Raw genomic sequence first — 16,258 nt, 5'->3', positions numbered from 1 at the left:
GATGGCATTTGTACATATCAGTTCGGCCCTAGCAGTGTGACAGGATCATCAGCACGTTCTGTGAGAGTAATGTAGGACACTTCACCATTCTCATGCAGCCGGTGAAGAAATTGTAACGAAGTCAAGAGTAGAGAAGAGCCCAAGTGTTTTTTTTCCATATTTTGACTCGCTTTTTTGCTCGACCACAACAGTCAGCTGTTCGATGCGATTTTGCAACAGGCGGAACGCATGTCAGTGCTTGCGTTCGTCGAATGCCGAAACACCGATAATTTGAGATGATAAGACCAGGCACATGGCATTGACAGAAGCGTGGCGATGATTCCAAGAACCCATTCCTCCCCGAACACCTGGATTCCCTTACCCACAACAACGACCCCAAGCTCTCGGACATCCAGGAGAAATCGCTCGAGATAAAACACCCAGTTCGCGGGATCTTGTCATCCTTCTCCGCCACAGCGGGCTACATGGCTTCTATCTCGCTGTTGAAGCTCAGCTTCGAAGACCCTCGCTGCAACTCACCCACTATCTATATGGCGCTTCTTCCCTTTTCTTTTTTCTTTTTTCGTTTTTTCCCCTTTTTTCTCTTTCTGTTTTCTCTTTTGTTTTTTTCTTTATCTTTTGCTTCTTTCCGTTTCTCTCTTTGCCTTTTTCTCTCCTTTCCTCTTTCTCTCTTTTCCTTTTGTCCTTGTTATTCCTGTGATCAGCGCTGCACCCGCCTAAAGAGAACAAAGAAACACACGAACTACCGAGATGTGCTGGGCACTACGAGAATACCTGAAAAAGGCCAGGTCGGGCGACAGGACTCAAATAGAATGATGGGTGGCAGAGACACGGCGACACGTAAACAAACATACAGGCACACATTGGGACACGTACAGACACGGAACTTGGAGCATGGGGTCAACAAAACACACACAAGGCCCAGCATATGAAGCATCACAACACGTCAAGGCAAGCATTCCAAGTTACAATGGCACAGACAAGTGAATCAATTTTCTACTGGATGCTTTGTTGAAGTGGAAACAAACCTCCAGGGCCCACTGTGTATGATGAAAGAAAAAAAGAAATGTGCCTGGGGTTTGGCGACCATCAAACCCTGCAGCGCAGCTGGTCAGGCCGCGTTAAAGGCGATGGTTGGTCACCCCAGGATGGTGTTTGATCTGTTAAACCCATCAGGTCAGTACCTGAACTGAGAATCAGGCCTGTCTCCCTCAGGGTGTCTGAAGCCCCCAGAGCCCACAAAAAAATGTTCCTCATGGTTAACGGTCGGGGTCCAACCACCCTATGGGATTGAGGGCGCTGGACCATGACCAGAGGATGGTGTTTAATCTTTTCACGCCAGAGGGTCAGCACCTTCATTGAAGGAAGCAGGCCTGTCCCCCCCGGGGTGCCTGGTCTCGGATTGCCTTTCCACCCCGTCAAGGGCCAGGGTTCCCAAACGGAGTGTCGGGGCCTGGTGTCGGATCGCCTTGGGATGTGCCGACTCGATGGACCAGCCGGACTTGGGAAGAAGGGAAAAAGTTCGAAAATCTGGGAGGGGACGACCGAATTTATAGTCGTGACCCGGGCGGTCCATGCACCCTCGCCGTCGACCCGCCGGTCAATGCACCGTCGCCGTCGAGGCCTCAGGCCGGCGCGGTCTCATGCCTGCGGAATGTTGGTAGACGGCCGCAGTTGCCGCATCGCCGAGGCTGGTATGGGGGCAAGCCGTACCGAGTAATGTGGAGGGAGTGGTGTTGAGGAAAGGGCGAGGCAACATGGTGGTGGAAGCTTCAACACCATAGGCAGAGGCACATGCATCTACTGTCTCATATGGGTTGGGCCGACTGGTCGACCACGACTCAGCATGGAATCAGCACTGGCAGTGCTTGGAGTCTCAGAGGACCAGCAACAAGGCAACTGAACCTTACCACCAGCAGCACCCAAGTCAAGCCGGCTTGTCCTCGTTCCTATGATTTGAACAAGATGACTACGAGTACAATGCTCCTTGTTTTGCATGGGTGATAGGCAATGTGCGCCGTCCTACACTCAGGGACAGCACTTACACAGGATCGACTGACGTCTCGAATTTTCGGAACTTGCCGAGGCAGCAAAACCACCCCCCTCACCATCGTGTTCATATCCTTGTTGATTGCATCTTGAACTTGAAGGCAGATACAGTACCAAGGAATAATTCAACAGCTTCTTGGGTTGTATCTTGCCACCCAGGCTCAGGAACCAACGTTTGGGAGACATAGGTGCAGGACTTGGGGACCACACGCACAAAAAGACAACATGAACGCCAGCAGGGCCAGAGAAAGCCAAGACCACAGGGGCAAAAGAAGCCATCACAAGACCAATGTTTGACGGGACGACAAATTATCCTCAACGTGACATTGTCATTATTAGTCTGTTCAGCTTGAATCACAATATTCACGTGGACATACGAAGATGAGCCAAGGCGCCTCATCATCTGACGTTAACCTCAACTTGTTACTGGAACAACAAAAAGGAACAGATCAAACAAACAACAGCATAAAAGCATCTATTAATGCCTGAAAACAATAAAGAGAAAGAAAGAAAGAGAGAAAGAGAGAATAAATAAACAGAGAAAAAAAATAATGAAAAATGAAAAAGAGAGCACCAGAAACAAAAAACAGGAGCGCTTGTTGTCAATACCTTCTTGTATGCCATGAACAAGGGAACCTATAAGCACCTCTATCAACTCCATATTCTCAATTCCACAACTTCCACCCCGATCCCGATGTCCAAGCTCTCCTCCTCAGTTAATCCGGCAACAACCCATGACATCTACCCCCCGAACGAGGCTTTTGGTTGGCATCTCCCAAATGGATATCCAGGACTCTCGGCACGGAGCACATCAATGGCACCATTCCCCGTCTATTGCGATGGGTTTTAAGAGACGAGAGGACCCATCAGTTAGCAGGTATGTACCAGCTCTGACGCAAGAGGATGAGCATGAGCAGGTCCTTGGGGCCAAATGACAGGATATCCAAGCGAGATAGATACACACCAGGGGCCCAACAAACAGGAAAATGCGATATGACGAAAAAAACGAAGAGCTTCCGATACGCTTCTAGATGACTAGCAAGGTGCCCGGGACATGGGCAGTCAGGCAAACCCACAATTCTAAGCAACACAATACACACGAAGACGGGGGTATCAACTCATTCGCAACATACAATGTCCGAACAAACATCATCATAAGCAACGGGCGCAATCGAGGAAGTTTAGTCAAAAAGAACTCAAAATTTGTCATTCAAAGCGAGGCTGACAGAGAAAGACGCCATAGACGCGAATCTCGAATTATCAAAACAACGCGTTCAAACCCCTAAACAAACGAGATCAACAACCCAAGCAACCGTCAAACATCACCAAATCCAATCCACACACAGAACAGCCATCACGGAAACAGAAAAGAGAAAACAAGATCTAAAGGCTCGCGCTCGGCGGCGCCGGCTGATAATAATCCCTAAACCGATCCGTCTCCTCCCAATGCAGGTTATACACCACATTCCAGCACACAATCAAAAGGTTCGGGAACCTCCTCGCCCAAAAGCTGAGATAGCCATCAGGCAGCCGTCCCACCGTCTTCTTCAGCGAATCCGGCATATCCTCGTAGTGGTTGCGCTTATTCCTCAACGCGCGGAGCAGGTCCAGCAACTTGGTACCCGTGTATTTGCGCTGCTTGCCGAGCGAGTCGACGAACTCGCGCGGGAGGTGGCGGAGGAAATCACCCTGGACGACCTCGGGCGCGTAGGACTCGAGGTGGGCGAGTGCCGGCGAAGGCGGGTCGCGGGGTTCCTTCTCGAAGTGGTCTGACACGTCGCACAGGAAGTTCAGACGCTTCTTGTAGCTCCAGAAGAACGGGTGGGCCATGACTTCGAGAGCGGTGGGCCGGAGCTTGGGGTTGGCGTTGATCATGCTGCTGATCAAGTCGCGGGCTTCGTAGGCAAAATCGCCCAGCGAGTCGAGAAGAGCCAGGCTGTAGTTGCCCTTGCGGATGTTGACTTCGCGCATGAAACGGTCGCCACAGTCGAACGGGTGGTTGCCGCGGGTCAGCACATAGAAGAAGACGAGACCCATAGAGAAGATGTCGATGGCGCGGGTCACGCGACGGCTATGAGGGCCAGGACCGGGAACCACGACACCCGAACCCTCAGTGCTGTGCAGGCTCGAACCAGGGTCGACCGTAACAGGAGCAGGAACCGGAGCGTCGTCATCAATGAGAAGCTCGGGAGCACGCCAGCCGGTAGTACCAGCGGCGTGGGCCGTAGTGGCGCCGAAGGATGACTGACCACCCTCAAGCTTCTTGCACAGACCAAAGTCCGACACGAGGATCCGAGGCTTGCCGTTCTTGCCCATGTTGACCAAGATGTTCTGAGGCTTGAGGTCGCGATGGACGATGCGGAGGCTGTGCAAATGGCTCAGACCGTTGGCGATTTGGTACAGCACTCCAGGCATATCGCGTTCACCAGCCTGGGCCAGGGCACGATAAGCATGGGGCTTTTGGATGATATCCGCAAGCGACGCTTGGCACAGCTCGAGAGCGATGTAGAGGAAGGAGGCACGCTCCTGTTGAGCGTAGTAGCGGATGACTGGTTGGGGTTAGCGGGAGCTCTGATGGACCATACAAAACGAGTCAAACTTACCATTTGGATGATCGTCGCTCTCACGGAGAAGTCTAGTCTCCTGGCTGGCGATTTCATTGAACTGTACCAGCATGCGCTTGACAGCCACGTCACGACCGTCCCATTTTCCGGCGAAGACGATGGTACCGTTGCTGCCCGTGCCCAACTGCTCGGCTTCGTTGACTTCAAGGGGACCCATCTTGATGATATGACCGGACACTTCGTCGCCGGCGTTACCGACGGTGATGATGTCTGGTTCCAGCTTGGGTTCACGGACCAGGCTTTTTGCTTTGTTGACAACCTCCTCAACCGTTTGCTCGACGTTGTCCCCGCGCGACTGCGACGTATCACGCTTCTCCTTGTTGCCTCCCTTGCGGTGCTTGACACCACCGCGACGTCCGCGATGTCCCTTCTTCTTCTTGGGTTCTGCAGGGGCGGGCTCAGCGGCGCCTTCAGCTGGTGGATCGGTTGCAGATTCACCTGGTGGTGGGGAAGCCTCAGGTGCTGAATCTGAAGAGGCTGGAGCCGCTGGCGCTGCTGGAGCTGCTGGAACTTCTGGGGCCGCCGGAGCCGCCTGGGCAGGGTCAGAGGCGGGCTCTTGAGCAGGAGGTTGCTCAGCCGGCTGTGCTGGAGTGGCGGCTTCTTCGCTTGGAGTCGGGGCATCGGCGACAGGCTTCGGCGCAGTTTCTTCCGCAGGGGGCTGCGAGGCAGGAACGGCGAGCTGCTCCTGAGCTTGGGCTTCGGAGGCGACGGTAGGCGTCACTTTAATCTCAGCTGGGAGGACACCGGGCTTAGCAGGAGTCCCACCCGAGATGACTCGGCGCACGTCGTCTTTGTACAGCATCCACACTCCCACAAAGAAGAGAACGATAGCAGCAGGATTGCTGATCAAGTCGAAAATCCTGGTCGCAACGAATGCCGGCACCTTCTTGGCGGTGGTGATGATCCTGCTTGGCTCTGGGTCGGGCGGTGGAGGCAGAAGCTTCGGCTCCTGCGCGGCATCTCCAGGATACCCCTCCGGAGGGGCACGAGGAGGGTCAAGCAAGAGACGTTGAGGTTGCCGAAGGGTCCCTGGGCCGGAGCTGGCTCCACTAACGGGAAGGCTGTGGGTGCCGACGAGGGCCTTGGATTTTTGAGACTCGGGAAGGAGGTCCCAAGCTTCTTTGATGCGCCACCACTCAACACGGTGAATCGGGGCAGCGGGTGCAGAGAGGACCAGCGGGTAGCGGCTTGCGGAAAGAGCATACCAGCTTCCAGCCTCAGTCTGGTTGATGAAAACCTTCTCGCTGCGTTCACGCAGGTTGTTTTCGTCGGAGGCGGGAAGCGGCGGTTGAGGGAGGATAATGAGCTCCGAGGGGTCTGCACCGGGTGGGGTAGAAGCGTCGCCCCAGCGGTGGAGGACATCGAAAACACGGGCGACAGGTGACGACAGCGTTTTCGTGAAAACAGGGCGCTCCTCGCTGAAGCGGCCGTACTCGAAGCCGTAGACCTTGCCGTCGTGCTGACCGGTGATGTAGCGGCTGTCCTTGGACAGGAGGTTTTGTGCGATAAGATCATTATCGCGGGTATTGGGCCCCCACTCAGAGTACTTGAGCATGGCAATGGGGCTCCCGTCGAAACGGTGAATGCTGACGGTGTATTCTGTACGACCGAGTGTAATAGTGGCTGATTCGGTGCACTCGTCGTCGTTCGGGTCGCTGGACGACAAGGCCCCAGCCTTGACGCAACTCTCCGAGTCGACGCGGTTCACGTAGCTGCCCGAGGAGCCAAACTGCCTCACAACGGTGCCGGTGGCTGCGTTTAGGGTGACCATGGTGGTCTTCTTGTCACCCGTGTAGACGATGCCGTTGGCTTCGTCATTGTAAGGGGACAACTCCTCGACCAGCTTTTTCATGGTCAAACTCATCTTGGCGAGGCCTACCCCGTGCTCGCTGGGGCGCCACAGGTACAGCTCGCCATCGCGGGTTGGTTCAACAACCCAAATGTAATGGTCGATGGGGTCGTAGTCATCGTCGAGGATGGAACGGTTGGTACGGAAGTGGCGGGTCTCCACCATGGGATGGTCAGCCTTAAAGTGCCAGCGTTCCTGGCCGGTCTTTCGGTCGCTGGCATAGAGGTCTCCGTCGACGGTCGCCAGAAGAACAAAGTCTTCCACTTCCCAATCCTCCAGGCTCCGCGCAACATGCTGCGAGAGTCCAGCCCCGGGGGCCCCGGGGCCTCTGTGCTGGGATGGAGGTGGTGCTCGAACGGACAAGTCCGGAGCCAAAGCGTGGGCGCGCGCATCGTCAGAAACATAATAGGGGTGGCTTTTGGCGTAGGAACGGGGGATCCGCTGAGGGATGCGGGGGTCGGTGTCGGGGATGACTTCAACGTTCGGATCGGCCTTGACCCGGACGGCCGGGTCGGCAGCCGTCACGGGAGGGTCGGACCGGGCATGCTGGTCATCCTCGGCGGGGGAGCGGAGGTGTTGGTGCTGCGGGTGCTGCTGCTGAGCATCTGCGAGCGGGAGCCAGGGGAGGAGGATCAGGGCAAGCGCCAGCAGGTACTTGCTCTGAGGGGCGACATGGCCGGGCGGCCGTCGCAACATCTCGGGGCCGTCAACGTGGATGCTTGGGAAGGGACTGAGTTAGGCAATCACATCCACGGGTAGGGGCTGGGGAGTGGTTGGCGGCATGGGCGGCGCGAGCAGAAGTGCAGGACGAGATTGGCCGCAGGTTGTGGAAGAACTGGGAGGAAGGAAAAAAAAAGGTGGTAGATCGATTGAGAGATGGCCGAAGTCTGAGCGTGACGCGAAGGGTAAAGAAAGGGATCCGTCCGAATCCAGGGGCTGGTGAATCTCGTGTATCACCCAGCCCTAGGTTGAGACGGAATGACGGCGGGGAGCGAGTTCAGAGGCGTGTCACTATTTCTCTGAACCTCTTCTTTTTGTTCCACCGTCCGAAAGGTGGTGCTGTGGTGCTGTGTCTGATTTTTGGTGTGCCGTGCTAGGTGGTGTTGGTGGTGGCCGCGACGAGAGAGGAATGGGAAAAGGCCATGTGGTGGGACTGGGCGGGCTGGTCAAGGATAAGAATGGAAGCAATTGGACGCACCTCCTGACCCTTGCCAAGGATGGGCCCTGCGCCGAGCGCGACGGCCAAGGGAGTGGGGCTGTCCGCCAAGCGAGGGCTTCGAGGGTTTCAACGAAATCTCCAGGGTTTTTCCATCCACACTTTCCCTCTGGCCCGTCTTGGCCAGGGTTGCTCACCGTTCGGGACCACCAGGGACAAGAAGCTTGAGCACTTGCAAGCCACCACCAAAGTCAACATCCAGCTGGCAATATGTACGGAAAAAATAAACTTTTTTTTAGCTTCTTGCTCCGAGATCCAGCCGCGAGACGCACAAAATCACATCCAGAGTCAATCACGATCAACCACGGCAAGGGAGAAGATTTCCTCGCGCCACGCTGGCCGGATCGGGCATGTCCCCGCTGAACGGCACCCAAACGTGTCACTTGTTCCGCCATGCCGTCGCACGGCCGTGATGATTGGACGCCGTATCGTCTGAGACTAGTTCGGTGCCGCTCGTCTGAAGTCGTCCATCGGGCGTTGTTGGAGGGGTGGTGGCTGGGAACACAAGTGGGAGACGCCCAGACCCTGAAGAAAAAGCGCACCAGTCAGTTCCACAACACACGATCCGGGCCTGTGAGAATGCTTTGACGCAGCTAGCATCTATCTTCACAGAGGTCTATCCTTGTGTTTGTACGCATGTCGTTGCTGATGTTGGTTAGTCCACAAGCTGTAGAGCGATCTGGATCTCACATGCCCCAACCTGAACGCAGCCCCTCCCCGCCCCAAGCACGACGCCAATGCATGCCACAACGGTGCCACAACGGTAAACGGTCTTGACAGGCCCCAGGGGTTGCACTCCGTCGAGTCTCGAGTCGCTGAGTAGAACTCCTCATGCGTCGAACACATTCATGACCGATTCGGTCGAGCATGAACTCGAGCTCTGCAGCGTCTTTGTCTCAACAAGACGCCGAGGCCCATCTCTCTCGTCCGATGTCAAGCTTTCAAAGCTCCAAACTGGAGCCGGCCCGCGACGGGCCCACGCAGCTGAGACGAGACAAACCAAACAGACAGAGCCCAACTCCACCCGGATTGCGGGGGTGGAGTACTGGTAGTATCTAGACCATGGACGCTTGCAAGACTCTACGAATAGTTTCTCGTTCTCGCGTTGATACTTATCAGCCCAGGAATAGAAGGTGGTTAAGTCCAGACAGGTCAGGTCAGGAAGCACCTTGAGGTACCGAGTATCTTGACATATCCGAGGTAAGATCAACGACTCGGTTGTCTCAATATTGGCCCAACTTCATCGCTTCTCACGTAGTATCCGTGTTGAATCCTGTGGATTACTCATCCACCTTTGACTCACTTCACGCGGCTTGCCAATGTCAGCGTGGATATGAGGCGCTGGCAAGTACCAGGACACAAGCACGGCAGAGGACGGGAACAAACAATCACCCCATAGCATCCCATGAACTGCAATGACCCTGTCATGTTGAATCTTTCAATCATCGTCTCTTAGCTCGATATCAACTTCTACCCGAATTCTCCACACAACCTGCCATCCGTTCTCCTCTCTAGCCCAAATCTCAACGCTTACCACACCCAATCTTACCAACCAAAACCAAACACCCAGTTTTACAAGAGAAACCAGAAACCCTTCCTAACATTTCCCCGCCCCTTGAACCGTGCATGTCCCTGGACACTTGCAAGAGCACCCCCCATTCACATCACACCGGGCATTGCAAAAGCCCTTCCCGAAGCAGTCGATAAAGCATCCGATCAACCCGCTGGCGGTGACCTGTCCTCCGTCCACCTCGCAGAGAGGGAAGCCATTTGGGTCCTCTTCTTCGAGGACATTGCCAGGCCCCTCCGCATCTTCCTGGCGAGTTGTGAGGACAGTCAGGTTGAGCGGTTGTTTTTGGCCGTCGTCGTGTTGGGGTTCCTGGTTGTTTTGCGGTAGATTCGTCAGTCCATCACTTCAAAGAGTGGGTGTATTCCCAAATGACTAGACTCAAGATACGGTTTGGCATCTTACATTGAGCCAATCCTCAACAAGCCCCAGCGCACAAAAGATGCTCCCGTCTAGAATGCTCCCCTTGCAGGTAAGGTCGCGGACGATGTCGAACCACGAGACTTCGGTGTCACCGTGAGGGGTGAGGGAGGAGGGCGCTGCATAGACGGTGGCAGTGACCAGGCTCATGGCCAAGATAGTGAAGGTTTGGTTCCTCATCTTGTTGGATCGCAAGTATTTTGGATGTATATCTGATGGTGGTTGGTGGAAAGGACTTTGAGGAGGCTAGAGCAGCGTCATTAGTCACAGCCAACTCGCTCTCCTCCACCATATTAATATCCCAACCCCCCCTAGAGCAAACTATGACCTGAGGGCAACGGAGAAGGGCGAGGAGCTGGCCCAGCAACCAAGCCGACCATGCCCAGCTGAGTCGCAAGGGGCGATGCATTCCTCGCTTCAACACTGCGACGAAGCCGACGTCATTCCATGCCTGCTTCGGAATCTCAGCAACGGCTCTGTACCTCATCGGCGGAGCCCAGGAATGTGGATGACAGCGATTTGAAGACACGGGACACGCCCACACAGGTGCGATCCCATCCAGCCCACCATTTGATTAGGCACTCGTAGAATACCCTTCATTCGCTGCCTTTTCCAACATATCTCTGATTCACTTCCTCCGAATTCAATATTATACAGTGTTCCACCCAACGACATGTTGACCAAATACCATCCACAACGAATAGCAGGGGGAATATTGCAACCATCCCTCTTTTCCCACCCAAAGATCCCAAATATTGACCGCAGGCCTTGGGGCACCACCCGAGTGCCAGGTATCCAAACAAAAACCCCAAGCCAAAACCATCCACCCAGCAAATACCCATCCAGAGCCGTATTTCCCTCAATCCAACCTAAATACCAAAGCAAAAAGTCCATAATACAAGAACAAATAAACCCCTCCCTAAGAGGAGAGAGTCCCAACGTTGGTCTCACCCCTTACGAAAGCATCAACCGATCCACCTCCATCCTCACCTTCTCCAACCAAGCATGCTGTCTCCTCCTCCTTGTCAACTCCTCCGCTTCCTCCACCCTTCCATGCCGCCTCATCAACCCCTCCAAATGAATCGACCAGATCGTGTACTGCTCATCCGTCGACAGCTCCAACCCTCTCTTTCCCCAGCGGAAGACCTGATCCCAGTCCTCGACCGTCTCGTAATAATCCGCCAGCCACCCGACGTACAACCCCTCCATCATGCGCGCGAACGACGCCGGCAGGCCGTGCTCTGCCGCGAAGCGCACCTTTGCCAGCAGACCCTCGACGCGGGGGCCAAAATCTGGTGGGAACTGGCGCCGTAGCCACATGGTCGCGAGTTCGTCGCTTTCGGGGTCTCGCATGACTAGTTTTTGTGCCCAGTAAACGCTTTGGGCTTCGAGCCGGATCATGTGGTGGTCGTGGGTCTCGGTGCCGGGTAGGGCGGTCTCGGAGGAGGAGGAAGGTGATGACGGCGGGGAGGGTAGCGCCTGTGGCGCATAAGCGGTACGTTGGCAGGCAAGGTATTGGTTGTAAGCCCATTGAGCGTTGCGATCGAGGATGCCGGGAAGGGCGGCGATCGTGTCGGCGTTGATCTGGGCCAGGAGCATGATGTAGCGCATCATATCGGCGGGGCGGTCATTGACGAGAGAGGCAAGGGCGCTGGCGAGTTCGGAGACGGGGTGTTTGCCGAATTTCACGGACGCTAAGCCGGACAAGTATTGCAGGTAGGCGGCCAGGATGTCGCGACGGTTGGACTCGAGAAGTAGGTGAGGTACTAACAGACACAAGTCCGAGAAGGATTTCATGGTGGGTTTGGCCATCTTGCGCTCTATCTGCAAGAAGGCGAGGCGCAGGACTCGGCCACCCTCAAGGTTCTCGCGCAGGTCAAACAGGTCCATGGCCGCTTTGAAGTAGCGGTAACATGGGTCAACGAACCCCGCCACCTCCTCAACCTGCAGATGACCCGGATCGCGGTCAATGTGTCCATGGATAAAGCGCCGTACTGCCGTGAGGCCCACTTGCATGCTGCGTGAGCTATCATCTGGATGGAGCAGGTCGTGGCGCGATAGAATGACTGCGCCGTCGAGCGAATCATCGGAGCTGTGATCACCTGGCGAATCGAGTTTGACCCTTGGCCGCTTCTTGACCGCGTACTTGAAGAAGCCCCAGCGGGCGAATTGGTTCTTGTACATCTTGGGCCTATACACGGCAAACAGTCTCAGAAACATGCGACTCACATGAACCGCAAGGAGGCAGCTACTTACGTGGCACGAACGTTGTACTTGGTCTCCATGATACCAATGATATCGCGCAAGATGCGATTCTGGGTGATGTACAGGTCGTAGAGGATGCTTTTATACGCATCCCATTCTTCAACCCTCCGTGGCACAATGGGCTCGCTAGCATCAGGTGGGCTGCGAGGATGGGAAATTTTTGAGCGGGATCCCTTCTCTCCTGAACGTGCCGCCCTTGTCTTAGCTCTCCGGGCCGCAGCGCTCGAGACCTTCTGGCCGGCGGGGGTCTTGAGCTTTGCGGTCTGGTCTTGGAGTTGAGTTTGCGCTTGTGAAACTGGAGTGACCCCGGCAAACCGGTCGTCTGGTCCCGGGGTCTCTTCCTTGATGAATGCCTGAGGATCATCATCGAGGAGAAGGCCCGTCAGGTTCTCGGCGGCGGCGAGCAGGGCGCCGGGCCCGGAGTCAGGTGTGAGACTGCGAACCATGGTGGCGATGTGGATCGAGGTGAGCGCCGACGGTTAACGGCTGGATTGCGGAGCTGCGGCTCCGCTACGGGACGACGGCGTGGATTGCGGATCCGCTGACGGCGGGTGGGACAGGCAAAAGCCGGTGGCTTGTGATGACGCGGCCGAGAGGGCGGAGTGGAGCGACAAGACCACCTATTCAAAAGGAAGAGCCGCGATCACCTCTTCGTGACAACGGAATTAGACAGCGCAGGATCGCAATCACCGAGAGATTGCGGCGCAGAAAGGGGCATCGTTGGGGACCGACCGCCCCAAGACCGCGACCGGATCAGGGAGGGTATGTGTGTCAACGGAGCACGGAATACAGCGTACGGGCGTCCAGAATCTTGTCCCTGCCGTCGGCCCCGCGAATGCGGCAGAAGTGGAAGTGGCTGCAGATGTCGTCGCGGGCTCGCACAGGAGCTGCTGGCGGGACGGTGAGATGCAGGGAGGGGCGGACAACGGCGCGAGGCGTATACACTTCCCGCACCTTGCCGTTGTCAGATTGGCTGCGAATTGCTAGATGTCCAGAAGCACGAGTTGCGTAGTCAAGATATGCGTAAACTCCCAGTGGCGTAGGGCAGCCAATGATTCGAGGAACGGTGGATGAGATGGGACGGAGGAAAGGTGTCGTCGAGGCCGCATCTAGGTGTGCCGTAGGAGGACTCGTCCGGCGTATCTGCTCGTCCGATGTCTGTAGTCACTGCAGGCCGGGACAGAACGATGAGTCGAGAGACCTGATGGACAGGCCGAGATGTTGGAAGCTCGAGCAACGCAACACAAAAGAGAAGTGCGGTGGTTAAACTCTTAACGGCCAGGTGTTGCCAACAGACTGGAGCAATTTACGAGAATGAATGTTTCCAGGGCCTTGGGGGTCTTGGTTGTGGCAAGCAGGGCAGTCCTAGGAACCCGGAGATCCAAATTGAAAATGGACCTCGAGACAAGCACGGGAGCGGCAGACAAGAGCCCATGTCCCCAGCAGGGGGAACGCCCCGAGTCCAAATGTGATGCACTTAACACTGTGTGGGACCACCACCCCGCGCTTTCCCAAGAGGCTGCGTCTCTCCCGACAGCTCCGGCTTCCACTTCCTCTTCGTGATTTGAGGAGTTGGATTTGCTGCCCGTCTGCATTTTCTGTTCCATCGCTTCATCGGACCTCCAGCTTCGGGCCTTTTTACATGTTGTTGAGGTGGCCAAGGCGCATGAAACGTGTGCAGAGGTGACTGCAATTTATGACTCCTACTTATCGATAGTTATTAGGCCAGGTCCGGTTCGTCCCATCCGCTGCCCATACTTACCATCTCAAGAAGCCTCGTGCATGCACACTCGACCAGCAGCAGCGGCCCCTGAGCGGCATTCTCCAGCCCAATCAGATCCACCAGAGATCCAGCAAAAAGCGAGCCTGCACATCTCGTCACCGTCGGTGAAGGGCACATTGTCAATGGATCGGGCCACTCGGCCACAGTTGGTCTCGTTGATGCGATTGAGCATTGGATCAGGGGGATTGAGGGGCAGGGTCAGGGCAGATCTCAGTCAAGAGGTGCGGAATACTCCGTATGTCCTGTACTCTCCAGGCAATCTTCGAGAAGGAACTGATGATCAGCGATTGTGTAGTACTACTACTGTTCACAGGACGAAAGGAAGAAAAGATTTGTGTGAAAATCGCCCCATACCCTACCACGGCAAGAAAACAGCTAGCAATCAGTGGCATCGCCATGCTTCAGAAGGGCAGTCATCGGTCTCCAGGACGGACAACACGCCCGTCACTGCGGGGTGTGGGCCATGGCTAGAGCCCCCCTTTCTGAATCCGATTGGCCCTGAACCCATGACGTCCGTGCTCTCGTGTGTGTCGCTCTGTAGGCCTTCGGAGCCCCGAGGCGGCCATTGTCAACGTTACCGTGGGACGTCCGTCGCAGGCAGCCGAATTCTGTCATTTTGCGCACATCATGCGCTCCACCTCGCGGCGTTGTAGCGTAGCAGCGGCCCTCCCTGGAAACATAACGCTCCCGCAGTGTCGCATCGTTTGTGCGGCGCACATGCTTTTGAGGAATTACCCGGGCTAGGTGCCGAATTTAGCAGCAAACATCACAGTACATTTGAGAGAGGCGGGAAGGATTTCATGATGTGTTGATGATGAAGTGAAGCTCCGGTCGACCATTGTGATGATTCCCACTTTGGACCGTCCATTTCGCATGGTTCCGTGCCTGCAATGAAGGACGATCATCAAGGCCGATCGCTTGCTGATTCCTCTACCGAACCGTCCATTGCTTGCACATCTCCATTCCTCATCCATGGTAGAGGTATCTGACCTACGGAGTAACTTAGTCAGAAGCTGTGGTGGATGCAGCACGCTCGCGGCGCATGTGTCTTCCTACCTACCGAACCAACAAGGCGAGCGATGCCCTACGGAGTACCTAGCTGTCCGAGTTGTTCTCGAGTGGCTGCGGAGTGGCTTCCGATCTGACTCTTTGGTGTCTTGGACCGAGCCTAGGGTTGACCAGCAGCCCTAGGGAAGAAATGTACCGAGCCCGCTACCCCAGTGCTCTGAAGTTTTCCGCGAGCCCAATCCCGGCGTCACTCTTGATGTGGCCTCCGTCCCTATAACACACATTCTCTACAGCGTATATCCTCAGTATGAGTAACAGGAATCCAGGGCCTGATCCTTCCAGGACAGGGACATGGAATGGAATGCGGGATGGGACCTCGCGCCAAGTTCTTCGGTCTATAGAAGGGCAACGCCATCAAGTCGCTCGTGATAAAAATCAACGGACTTGGGGTGCGTCGGGTGTGCCCTGACAGGTATTCTCTAACTTCTGCATGAAGCGAACCGCGTTCTCGATCGTCTCATGCGGCGCAAGCTTGCTCAACGCCACCTCCAACTCGTTCTTCCAAACCTGCCACCTCTCCTCGGAAAATCCAAGCCAAGCACGATCGCCAAATCTTTGCCCCGGCTTGCCCGACTTATTTGACATTTGTTCTCCACGGACCGACAAATCCCGGAGCGCCTTGCCCGCGAACAAAATCCACGTAGCCGCCATAGTGACCGCCCCGGCGGAGTAGTTCCCGTCTGCGCCCCCATCTTCCAAGGCGTCCCGGAGCGTCCATAACGCAAACAACCCGAAGTTTAGTTGAGGGGAGGCGCCGTCCACATACAACTGGGTGAGCTTTGCCAGGAAGGACATGACATTGAGTCGCTCGGACACTTCCTCTGGCGTAGCTCGGGGGTCGTCAAAGTCTGCCCAAGCGTTAGAATAAAAGGTAGTCCTGGGGTATGAGGAAAGTTGCAGCAGGTCAAGGCACTCACCAAAGTTGAGCCAGTCCCGGGTTGTGTATCCCCAAGCTGGGATCACCTCCCACAGTGGATGGTTATTCCATGTAATCTGCGCTCCGTTGGCGTCCGTCACTCTGGTTTCTGTCAGGCGTCTGAGAAACTCGATCAAGGCATCCTGGCGTTCAGGAGGCAATTTCCCGGCCGTGTCCAGCACTGAGCATGATAGATGCCATCCAAGACTCTCGAGGGCCTGATTCCCTGACACGCCTCTTGCGAGAGAGCTGAGTGCTTCGACAGCTTCATCAACGGCGCGGGAGACATCTGAGATCGATGAACGGGCCAAGGGCGCGAGGATCGAGTCCACGGTCTGCTGTGTGGACTTGGACGGGGTACCCCCCGCAGTGGGGTCGGTTGCCATTCTCGGACGACAGTGAGTTTGGACGAGTGGTCGGACGGCGAGTTTCTGCGGGCGTAGGAAAGGCACTGCTGAGGATGCCTCGAGTCGTGTCCGTCGTTGAAAATACAAGTGAAGT

At 55.7% G+C, this 16,258-nt stretch overlaps 6 protein-coding genes across 6 annotated transcripts; all 6 read right to left on the bottom strand.

Annotated features, from left to right (window-relative positions):
• Nucleotides 1-3,432: 3,432 nt before the first annotated feature.
• Nucleotides 3,433-7,218, bottom strand: VTJ04DRAFT_10521 (uncharacterized protein; the record flags this gene model as incomplete). Its single annotated transcript, XM_069358270.1, has 2 exons — nucleotides 3,433-4,598; nucleotides 4,653-7,218. 2 exons carry the CDS (start codon nucleotides 7,216-7,218, stop codon nucleotides 3,433-3,435), a joined length of 3,732 nt encoding a protein of 1,243 aa, XP_069213850.1.
• Nucleotides 7,219-9,335: 2,117 nt separating this feature from the next.
• VTJ04DRAFT_10520 (uncharacterized protein) lies at nucleotides 9,336-9,905 on the bottom strand (the record flags this gene model as incomplete). Its single annotated transcript, XM_069358269.1, has 2 exons — nucleotides 9,336-9,617; nucleotides 9,711-9,905. The coding sequence occupies 2 exons, from the start codon at nucleotides 9,903-9,905 to the stop codon at nucleotides 9,336-9,338; spliced, it is 477 nt and encodes a 158-aa protein (XP_069213849.1).
• A 303-nt stretch (nucleotides 9,906-10,208) lies between these two features.
• On the bottom strand, nucleotides 10,209-10,619 carry VTJ04DRAFT_10519 (uncharacterized protein; the record flags this gene model as incomplete). Its single annotated transcript, XM_069358267.1, has 1 exon — nucleotides 10,209-10,619. The coding sequence occupies one exon, from the start codon at nucleotides 10,617-10,619 to the stop codon at nucleotides 10,209-10,211; it is 411 nt and encodes a 136-aa protein (XP_069213848.1).
• A 60-nt stretch (nucleotides 10,620-10,679) lies between these two features.
• VTJ04DRAFT_10518 (uncharacterized protein) lies at nucleotides 10,680-12,436 on the bottom strand (the record flags this gene model as incomplete). Its single annotated transcript, XM_069358266.1, has 2 exons — nucleotides 10,680-11,916; nucleotides 11,982-12,436. 2 exons carry the CDS (start codon nucleotides 12,434-12,436, stop codon nucleotides 10,680-10,682), a joined length of 1,692 nt encoding a protein of 563 aa, XP_069213847.1.
• Nucleotides 12,437-12,761: 325 nt separating this feature from the next.
• Nucleotides 12,762-13,890, bottom strand: VTJ04DRAFT_10517 (uncharacterized protein; the record flags this gene model as incomplete). The annotated part of the gene is made up of 3 exons (XM_069358265.1): nucleotides 12,762-12,973; nucleotides 13,288-13,355; nucleotides 13,781-13,890. 3 exons carry the CDS (start codon nucleotides 13,888-13,890, stop codon nucleotides 12,762-12,764), a joined length of 390 nt encoding a protein of 129 aa, XP_069213846.1.
• A 1,326-nt stretch (nucleotides 13,891-15,216) lies between these two features.
• Nucleotides 15,217-16,143, bottom strand: VTJ04DRAFT_10516 (uncharacterized protein; the record flags this gene model as incomplete). The annotated part of the gene is made up of 2 exons (XM_069358264.1): nucleotides 15,217-15,689; nucleotides 15,759-16,143. 2 exons carry the CDS (start codon nucleotides 16,141-16,143, stop codon nucleotides 15,217-15,219), a joined length of 858 nt encoding a protein of 285 aa, XP_069213845.1.
• Nucleotides 16,144-16,258: the final 115 nt, after the last annotated feature.

Source organism: Mycothermus thermophilus, assembly GCF_041956435.1.
Source record: "Mycothermus thermophilus strain CBS 625.91 unplaced genomic scaffold VTJ04scaffold_8, whole genome shotgun sequence".
In the NCBI taxonomy this organism is placed as follows: Eukaryota; Fungi; Ascomycota; class Sordariomycetes; order Sordariales; family Chaetomiaceae; genus Mycothermus; species Mycothermus thermophilus.
Note: the sequence above shows the minus strand (reverse complement) of the source record. Positions and strands in the feature narration are given on the sequence as shown.